Source organism: Nomascus leucogenys, chromosome 17 (assembly GCF_006542625.1).
Source record: "Nomascus leucogenys isolate Asia chromosome 17, Asia_NLE_v1, whole genome shotgun sequence".
In the NCBI taxonomy this organism is placed as follows: Eukaryota; Metazoa; Chordata; class Mammalia; order Primates; family Hylobatidae; genus Nomascus; species Nomascus leucogenys.
The window spans coordinates 7059438-7069890 of NC_044397.1; the positions used below are offsets into that span (position 1 = coordinate 7059438).

General features: G+C 48.5%; 1 protein-coding gene across 1 annotated transcript; it reads left to right on the forward strand.

Annotated features, from left to right (window-relative positions):
* The first annotated feature begins 695 nt into the window (after window positions 1-695).
* Window positions 696-6902, forward strand: MAD2L1BP (MAD2L1 binding protein). Its single transcript, XM_003266230.3, has 3 exons — window positions 696-1184; window positions 1645-1910; window positions 5984-6902. Exons 1-3 carry the CDS (start codon window positions 1082-1084, stop codon window positions 6494-6496), a joined length of 882 nt encoding a protein of 293 aa, XP_003266278.1. The 5' UTR covers window positions 696-1081; the 3' UTR covers window positions 6497-6902.
* The last annotated feature ends 3551 nt before the right edge of the window (window positions 6903-10453 follow it).

Genomic DNA, 10453 nt, shown 5'->3' on the forward strand with positions numbered 1-10453 from the left:
TTTTTAGTAGAGACAGGGTTTCACCATGTTGGCCAGAATGGTCTCAAACTCCTGACCTCGTGATCCACCTGCCTTGGCCTCCCAAAGTGCTAGGATTACAGGCGTGAGCCACTGTGCCTGGCCTCTTGTCAGTCTGTTTCTATTCCTCCTCCTCCTTGTAAATCAATCCCCAAGTTATGTTCACTGGACCTCCTAAATATCTCGAGTTTACCCAATTATCTCCATCCTACTGTGACTACGCTAGGTTAGGCTGCTTTCATCAAGTACTCGGGTAGTTGCACTACCTCTAACTGGTATCCCTCCTCTCTTATCCTCTCTGTAATCCAATCTCTACCCTGCAGCCAGGGTAGAGATTAAATTTATAAGATGTAAATTTGATCATGCCACTCTCCTGCTTAAACCTTTCAAAGCTTCCCCATCTGCCTACAGGATCAAGTCCAAACTCTCACGTGGCTTATACGGTCCTACCATGATCTGGCTCCTGTTGTTCACTACAGCCTTAACTCTTTATAATATGAACTCTTTTCATTCCTTGTACAGAGTATGCTCTTGTCTCAAGGTCTCCAGGAGCACTAGGCCCTCCTCTTTACCTTGCTGACTTATCCTACAGGTCACACCTTCACACATTTCTTCTGGGACCACTCCTTCCCAGCCCCTACCCTCTGTGGGTCAGGCACCCTTGTTTTTCACTTCCACACCCCGTGCACACTCTTCTGTATAATTCATCATATTGTATTGTATCTACAGGCAGTGAACCCCTTGAGCACGGGGCCCGCGCCTGGCTTGTTCTCCGCCGAGTCTCCAGCACCTAGGACAGGGCCTGGCACGAAGTAGGTGCACAGTGAGTAGTGAATACTGGAGTGAATAGATGCAAGAGGGCTGGTGTCTTTTGGAAAGCAGCGCTCAGTGGCTGAGAACTCCTGGGTTCCCTGCTGGGCAAGGGTTAGGCGTACATTTGCCAGGGTGTTAAAGAAGGAACGCAGGGTTCAAATCCCAACTCCACTTAGCCTCCCCCACACTGCGGCGGCGCCGCGCCTTTTTTCCGACCCAACTGAGCCGGAAGCGGAGGCGCGGGCTTCCCATGATGCCCCGCGAGACCTTTATTCTAACCGCAAGGAGTAGCCGTAGGGAGGTCGTGATGGCGGCGCCGGAGTCGGAGGTTCTGTCCCCAGCCGCAGTCCCTGGTAAGGCGTGGGGCCCAGAGTTTGGGGAGCTTTGGGGACCTGTTTCTTCCTTACCGCCGAGCCCTCCATTCATTTATCCCCTGGTCCTCTCCCTAGCCCGTCTTCCCTGTCTTCCGGGTGTCCTACACGGCTCTGGCAGTGACTCCATCGCCCCGGGTCGCACTGGACCCTGCTTGACTACACTTTTGACTCATTTCCCCAGATGAAGTCCCGCAGGTTTCTGAGCGGGGAGCCCTCCGAAATCCCCCCCACTATCTTGAAGTCGATTATATCTCCTCATGCAACAGGGATTAGGAATCTCTCCCTGCCACGGCCCATACTGTAGGCTGCACAGGATATCGGCGTATGTCGGAGTGCCTGCTTTCTCAGGGTGGCTGGTTTGGTGGCCACAGGGAATGAGAAGACTGACTGGCTTTTAGGTTTTTAATTTTTCTCTCTTGTCCCTCTTTTCATCTACCAGATTTGGAGTGGTATGAGAAGTCCGAAGAAACTCACGCCTCCCAGATAGAACTACTTGAGACAGGCTCTACGCAGGAACCTCTCAACCCTTCGGAGTCCTTTTGCCCAAGAGACTGCATGGTACCAGTGGTGTTTCCTGGGCCTGTGAGCCAGGAAGGCTGCTGTCAGTTTACTTGTGAACTTCTAAAGCATATCATGTACCAACGCCAGCAACTCCCTCTGCCCTATGAACAGCTTAAGCACTTTTACCGAAAACCTTCTCCCCAGGTAGGCACAGGCTTTGGGAGCAAGTTGGTGGGAAGACTTTGTGGCTCTTAGATGGGAGGCAGATAGAAAGGGGGGGTCTAAGAAATCTTCAGAGCCTGAGAGAATAAGCAGCTTCCAGGGCTTCAGTCACTTTCTCCCCACTCTAGTCTTTGGTAGCCTAATCCTTCTGGCTTTCTCAACTGCTCTTTCTTTCTGAAACTCACGTGTTGCATTTGGATTTAATGAACTGGCTCTTTGCATTTTTTTCTTTTGAGACAGAGCCTTGCTCTGTTGCCCAGGCTAGAGTGCAGTGGCGATATCTCGGCTCACTGCAACCTCTGCCTCCCAGGTTCAAGCGATTCTCCTGCCTCAGCCTCCTGAGTAGCTAGGATTACAGGCTCCTGCCACCATACCCAGCTAATTTTTGTATTTTAATTTTTTAATTTATTTTATGTTTTGAGACAGAGTCTCTCTCTTGTCGCCCAGGCTGGAATGCAATGGCGTGATCTCGGCTCACTGCAGCCTCCACATCCCAGGTTCAAGCGATTCTCATGCCTCAGCCTCCCCAGTAGCTAGGATTACAGGCACGTGCCACCATGCCTGGCTTATTTTTGTATTTTTGGTAGAGACGGGGTTTCACCATGTTGGCCAGGCTAGTCTCGAACTCCTGACCTCAAGTGATCTGCCCGCCTTGGCCTCTCCCAAAGTGCTGGGATTACAGGCGTGAACTACCACGCCCGGCCTGCATGTTTCTTTTTAATAGCATCCTGTTGTTTAATTTCTGTATGGACTTCTTTTTTCTTCGTTTTTTTTTTTTTTTTTTTTTTTTTTTTTGAGAGTGAGTCTCGCCTTGTCACCCAGGCTGGAGGACAGTGGCACGATCACAGCTCACTGCAACCCCAGTCTCCGAGGTTCAAGTGATTCTCCTGCCTCAGCCTCCCAGTAGCTGGGATTACAGGCATGCACCACCATAGCCGGCTAATTTTTGTTTGTTTGTTTGTTTGTTTGTTTTTGATAGGGAGTTTCACTTTGTCACCCAGGCTGGAGTGCAGTGGTGCCATCTTGGCTCACTGCAACCTCTGCCTCCCAGGTTCAAGCGCTTCTCCTGTCTCAGCCTCCTGAGTACCTGGGATTATAGGCATGCGCCACCATGTCCAGCTAATTTTTGTATTTTTAGTATAGACGGGGTTTCACCATGTTGGCCAGGCTGGTCTTGAACTCCTGACCTCAGGTGATCTGCCTGCCTCAGCCTCCCAAAGTGCTGGGATTACAGGCATGAGCCACCGCGCTCCGCCTGTTTGTTTGTTTTTTTGAGACGGAGTTTTGCTCTTGTGGCCCAGGCTGGAGTGCAGTGGAGCGATCTTGGCTCACTGCAACCTCCACCTTGGGTTCAAGGGATTCTCCTGCCTCAGCCTCCCAAGTAGCTGGGATTATAGGCGTGCGCCACCACACCTGGTTAAATTTTGTATTTTTAGTAGAGACAGGGTATCGCCATGTTGGCTAGGCTGCTCTCAAACTCCTGACCTCAAGTGATCTGCCCGCCTTGGCCTCCCAAAGTGCTGGGATTACAGGCGTGAGCCACCGCTGGTGGCCCACCTGGCTAATTTTTGTATTTTTAGTAGAGACGGAGTTTCACCATGTTGGCCAGGCTGGTCTCTAACTCCTGACCTCAGGTGATTCACCTGCCTCAGCCTCCCAAAGTGTTGTTGGGATTACAGGTGTGAGCCACCGCGCCAGGTCATGAACTTCTTTTGCCTGAGGATATTGATTATTGAATTTTTAAGTTTTTCTTTGTTCCTTGCAGCGTCTCAGTTTCTTCTAGAATCCATTCCCCATTTGTTTTGTTCTGGACTTTGACTTTCATGTTGGAGAGTTTTATTCTGTGTCTGGTGAATATTTAAGAATAAATTGGCCGGGCACGGTGGCTCACGCCTGTAATCCCAGCACTTTGGGAGGCCGAGGCAGGCGAATCACGAGGTCAGGAGATTGAGACCATCCTGGCTAACATAGTGAAATCCTGTCTCTACTAAAAATACAAAAAATTAGCTGGGTGTGGTGGCGGGCTCCTGTAGTCCCAGCTACTCGGGAGGCCGAGACAGGAGAATGGTGTGAACCCAGGAGGCGGAGGTTGCAGTGAGCCGAGATTGCGCCATGGTGCTCCAGCCTGGGCAACAGAGCGAAACTCCGTCTCAAAAAAAGAAAAAAAAAAAAGCCGGGCGTGGTGGCTGACGCCTGTAATCCCAGCAATTTGGGAGGCCGAGGCAGGCAGATCACGAGGTCAGGAGATCGAGACCACCCTGGCTAACATGGTGAAACTCCGTCTCTACTAAAAATACAAAAAATTAGCCGGGCGAGGTAGCGGGCGCCTGTAGTCCCAGCTACTCAGGAGGCTGAGGCAGGAGAATGGCGTGAACCCCGGGGGGCGGAGCCTGCAGTGAGCCGAGATGGCGCCACTGCACTCCAGCCTGGGCGACAGTGAGACTCCATCTCAAAAAAAAAAAAAAAAAAAGAATAAATCATTGCAAGCTGTGTATGCATGCCTGGGCCTTATGAGCTGATAGACTTCACTATAAGGAGATTAGGTGGAAACCTGGTGATCTCTTTGTGGGGATTGGAAAGTCTTCCCTCTGGATGGGGGAGAAATTTGGCAGATTATAAACCATAATTTATAATTATGGTTTTGTACAAATAATATATTTTCCTTTTCAGTATAATGGCAGATGATCTAAGCATCTTCACACAGATTTTCATTCATTTCCCCTATATTCACTCTTGCCTCTGTGGTGCCTATATCACCACTTCCTAAACCTCTCTGGGGTTCTGCTGTGTGGATCAGTTTGCATCTCTTGGGGGTCCCTTCTGTCAGCACTTGGTATTCAGCTCTCTTGAACTCTTAACTCTTCATCTTCTTTTTTTTTTTTTTTTTGAGACAGAGTCTCACTCTGTCGCCCAGGCTGGAGTGCAGTGGTGTGATCTCGGCTCACTGCAAGCTCTGCCTCCCGGGTTCAGGCTATTCTCCTGCCTCAGCCTCCCTAGTAGCTGGGACTACAGGCCTCCACCACCATGCTCGGCTAATTTTTTTTTTTTTTTTTGAGACAGAGTCTCGCTCTGTCCCCCAGGCTGGAGTGCAGTGGCGCGATCTCGGCTCACTGCAAGCTCTGCTTCCCGGGTTCACGCCATTCTCCTGCCTCAGCCTCCCGAGTAGCTGTGACTACAGGCGCCTGCCATTGCGCCCGGCTAATTTTTTTGTATTTTTAGTAGAGACGGGGTTTCACCGTGTTAACCAGGATGGTCTCGATCTCCTGACCTTGTGATCCGCCCTCCTAGGCCTCCCAAAGTGCTGGGATTACAGGCGTGAGCCACTGCACCCGGCCGACTAATTTTTTGTATTTTTAGTAGAGACGGGGTTTCACCGTGTTAGCCAGGATGGTCTTGATCTCCTGACCTTGTGATCTGCCCACCTCGGCCTCTCAAAGTGCTGGGATTACAGGCGTAAACCACTGCACCCAGCCAACTCTTCATCTTCTTTCTATCTTCCAAAACTTCTGTGTTTGCATTAGGCTAGTGTTGTGTAGTCTCCAGTTCTTTCCTCTTGGGAGTTTTCTTTCTCAGTCTTTCCTCTTCTTTCCTTCGTTTCTTAATTTCTTTTCTCTCATTTTGTAGTATTTCAGGTGGAAGCGCAAATAAGCATGTGTTCAATTTACTATGTTTAAGTGGAAGAACAAGTTCAAAGTCATGTTTATTAGACCAAATAATCTTCATTCCTGTTATCACTCCCCATACAGCAAAAATTTGTTGTCACTTTGTCATGTCACCAAATCTCTATTTTAGTTGCTTATATCTGGATACCCTCCACCTTCAGAACACTGTGTTTGCTGTTCTAAATGTGGGAGAATTATGGTTTTGTACAAATAATATATTTTCCTTTTCAGTATAATACCCTCTGATAAAACACAGTGTTTTGGCTGTAGCAGTTCATTGAGCTAGAAATTAAGTCCTGTAAGTCTATGTACACATCCCAGCAGGGTTCTTTTCAAAGAGCATTAGCTTCCCCCTGCCTTGTTCTTCTCTCCCACCATTCTTTGTCCTCACAGGCAGAGGAGATGCTGAAGAAGAAATCTTGGGCCACCACTGAGGTGAGCAGCAGGAAATGCCAACAAGCCCTGGCAGAACTGGAGAGTGTCCTCAGCCACCTGGAGGACTTCTTTGCACGGACACTAGTACCGCGAGTGCTGATTCTCCTTGGGGGCAATGCCCTAAGTCCCAAGGAGTTCTATGAACTCGACTTGTCTCTGCTGGCCCCCTACAGCGTGGACCAGAGCCTGAGCACAGCAGCTTGTTTGCGCCGTCTCTTCCGAGCCATATTCATGGCTGATGCCTTTAGCGAGCTTCAGGCTCCTCCACTCATGGGCACCATCGTCATGGCACAGGGACACCGTGACTGCGGAGAAGATTGGTTTCGACCCAAGCTCAACTATCGAGTGCCCAGCCGGGGCCACAAACTGACTGTGACCCTGTCATGTGGCAGACCTTCCATCCGAACCATGGCTTGGGAAGACTACATTTGGTTCCAGGCACCAGTGACACTTAAAGGCTTCCGCGAGTGAATGAGTGCTTCTTAATCCTAAAAACACAATGGCCGAATTATCTTTCTCCACGTGGCACTGAATCACCCATCTAGTTTGGAGCTAGAGTTGCTTCCTGGTGAGAGAGGAAGCAACTCTCCTTCTGGTTGTCTGCCTCCCCTCCTCAGATTTCCTGACAGGCTGATGGCAATGTGGCTGTGACTGTAATCATTGCTGAACAACATCTCTTTGAATCAAAGGTTGATTTTCCCAGAGGGTGCTGGGTCAGGCGATTCTGTTAGGGGTTGGAAAGCAAAGATGGGTCCATAGACACTCTATGGAGGTGTCCCTTTCTGCTCTTTGCTGTGTCCTTTCAGAATTTTTACCAGGAACATAATGTGGATGTGACTTATAAACTTAAATATAAAATAAATAGATTCTTATTATATTTTCCTGAAATTGTTTTGTCTTAAAATAACTTGTCAGGTTTTAGGCTATTTTGTCTTTCTCCTTGGCCTCTTCTGCTTCAGGGCTTCTTGAATTTTTATTTTTATTTTTTTGTTTTTTTTTTATTTTTTGAGATGGAGTCTTGCTGTATTGCCCAGGCTGGAGTGCAGTGGCACAATCTTGGTCACTGCAACCTCCGCCTCCCAGGTTCAAGGAATTCTCCTGCCTTAGCCTCTTGAGTAGCTGAGATTGCAGGTGCCCACCACCACGCCCAGCTAATTTTTGTATTTTTAGTAGAGATGGAGTTTCACCATGTTGGCCAGGCTGGTCTCGAACTCCTGCCCTCAAGTGATCTACCTGCCTTGGCCTCCCAAAGTGCTGGGATTACAGGTGTGGGCCACCGTGCCTGGCTTTAGGATTTTTTTACTAATGATTTTTTCTCTTCAGTCCCAGGCTAGTCTAGGAAGTTAAGTGACTTGGCCAAGTGCATGTGTAGTTTGATAGCAGAGTTAGGACTAGAGTCATCGTTAGCTATCTTTTAGCCAACGTGCTTTTCTTATCACCTACAGATTTTTGTGATGCTTAAATTCTGTATCCCCCAAAGCAGAGGTCACCTTTATGTGGGAAGATTGTGGTAAGGAACTTAGCTTAGCAGGCCATTGAATGAGAGCAGTGATTTTGGGAAATAGTCTGGCTAGGTGCTTGGTTTGTAGTAAACTCTGAGCAGGTGTGCTGAATAGTGAGAGGGGAGGAGCCACTGTGCCAGGCCAAACACCTCAGTTTTTGGAAGCAAGTTGAAGACAGAATCCACACCTTGCTGATGTTGGGGATAGGTATATGCATGTGTATGTATAATATATAAGTGGTATGTATAGTCCAGGTGGGTGACTCATGCCTGTAATCCCAGCACTTTGGGAGGCCAAGGTGGGCAGATCGCCTGAGGTTAGGAGGGAGACCAGCCTGGCCAACATGGTGAAACCCCGTCTCTACTAAAAATACACAAAAAAAGGCTGGGCATGGTAGCTCATGCCTGGCATCCCAGCACTTTGGGAGGCTGAGGCGGGCGGATCACAAGTTCAGGAGTTCAAGACCAGCCTGACCAACATGGTGAAACCCTGTCTCTACTAAATATACAAAAATTAGCCGGGCTTAGTGGTGAGTGCCTGTAATCCAGCTACTTGGGGAGGCTGAGGCAGGAGAATTGCTTAAACCCGGGAGGCAGGGGTTGCGGTGAGCCGAGATCACGCCACTGCACTCCAGCCTGGGCAACGGAGTGAGACCCTGTCTCAAAAAAAAGAAAAAGAAAAACAATTAGCCAGGCGTGGTCGTGAGCGCTTGTAATCCCAGCTACTCAGGAGGCTGAGGCAGGAGAATCACTTGAACCCAGGAGGCGGAGGTTACAGTGAGCTGAGATCGTGCCACTGCACTCCAGCCTGGGTTACAGAGTGAGACTCCGTCTCAAAAAAAAAAAAAAGGTACATACATACTCACACGTATGTACATAGTATAAGATACATATATGTATGCTTAAAATATACTATTTTTAAAGTATATGTACTGTTTTAAGCACTTGCATTATCTAACCCTAACAACTTTGCAGTGCATGAATTATTGTCCCCATTTTATAGATGAGGCCAGGGGAGATTGAGCAGCTTGCCTAAGTGGTGAAACTTGGATTCGCCTACACTACTGCACATCCTATGTGGTTTTACTCTGAAATATTTAGCCAGATTTTGCCTTGCCAAAGATATTAGCATCAGGAAGCTATAAGATTCTCCTCTCTGGCTTCAGATTCTGGTGTCTGCCATGGAGCCTGCAAGAGGTGCTAAGTATGAAATCAGTGAAAGCAAAATGCCTGGGCTCTTTTCTGTGCTATGACCACTTGGAAGCATATTCTGCTGTAGCAGGACAAGCTGCAGACAAAACCCCTCAGACACTGAGTTACAGAAGGAAGCAGTTTATTTGGCCAGGAGTATCGGCAAGACTCCTGTCTCAAGAACTGAGCTCTCCGAGTGAGCAATTCCTGTCCCTTTTAAGGGCTCACAACTCTAAGGGGGTGTGCGTGAGAGGGTCGGGATTGATTGAGCAAGCAGGGGGTATGTGACTGGGGGCGGCATGCACCAGTAATTAGATCGGAACAAAATAGGATAGGGATTTTCACAGTGCTTTTCTATACAATGTCTGTAATCTATAGATAACCGATTAGGTCAGGGGTTGATCTTTAACTACCAGGCCCAGGGCGCGGTGCCAGGCTGTCTGCCTGTGGATTTCATTTCTGCCTTTTAGTTTTTACTTCTTTCTTTGGAGGCAGAAATTCGGCATAAGACGATATGAGGGGTGGTCTCCTCCCTTCCTGCCAGCCAGAATTTTGACTGTTTTTCTGTTTAATGCTATTATAGAAGAGAGATTGAGCCATATCTCCCGCTCAGGGAAAGGAAAGGCTGAGAGGTCTGCCTAAAGGGAGTGGGGGTGGTTGTGAACAAGAGAGCCATAAATCGTTTTGAGGTAATACATTAAGCCAAATCAACTCTCTCAAATACTAATTTTATTTATTTAGTTAGTTAGTTAGTTGTATTTTTTGAGACAGGCTCGCTCCGTTGCCCAGGCTGCAGTGCAGTAGCATGATCTTGGCTCGTTGCAATCTCTGCCTCCCGGGTTCAAGCGATTCTCCTGCCCCAGCCTCCCGAGTAGCTGGGATTACAGCTGTGCGCCACCAAGCCCAGCTGTTTTGTATTTTTAGTAAAGACAGGGTTTCACCATGTTGGTCAGGCTGATCTCATAACAATGCCTTCCTAAACAATGCCTAAGGCTGGGCATGGTGGTTCACACCTGTAATCCCAGCACTTTGGGAGGCTGAGGTGGGCGGGTCACCTGAGCTCAGGAGTTCAACACCAGCCTGGCCAACATGGCAAAACCCCGTCTCTACTAAAAATACAAAAAATATTGGGTGTGGTGGCACACACCTGTAGTCCCAGCTACCTGGGGGGCTGAGGTGGGAAGATCGCTTGAGCCCAGGAGGTCGAGGCTGCAGTGAGCTGAGAGCACACACCACTACACTCCAGCCTGGGTGAACAAAGTGAGACCCTGTCTCAACCCCCGAAAACCAACAATGCCCAGACAATCAAAAAAGTAATTATCTGGGTAATTTAGACACTTGTTTATCAGCTGGGGCCCAGGTCATTCTGATTTCCTGAGTGCTCTTCAAAGGAATCCAGAAATGAAAATATCAATTAGCAACATTAACAATAAAGCCCATCTCCTGTGGCAACAAGCTTGCTGAGGAACCTGTTTATGTTTGTCCTTGGCTGGGAACTCAAGAAGTGAATGTGGAGAAGTGATCTAGCCCAGGGAGTGAAGCTCCAGTTGCAGTGAGGTTCTGGTCTTTCATCTCTTGCTACCATTTGGATCTAAAAACAGCAGTTGGTGGTAGTTGGTAGTTGATGAGAAAGGTGGTAGTTGACGAGAAAGTGTAGTCTATAAAAGTCCCCCTTTTTGTATCTCTCTCCCCATCCTCCTTTCCCAAGGCGTTACCCTATACCTTGCCCCCATTGC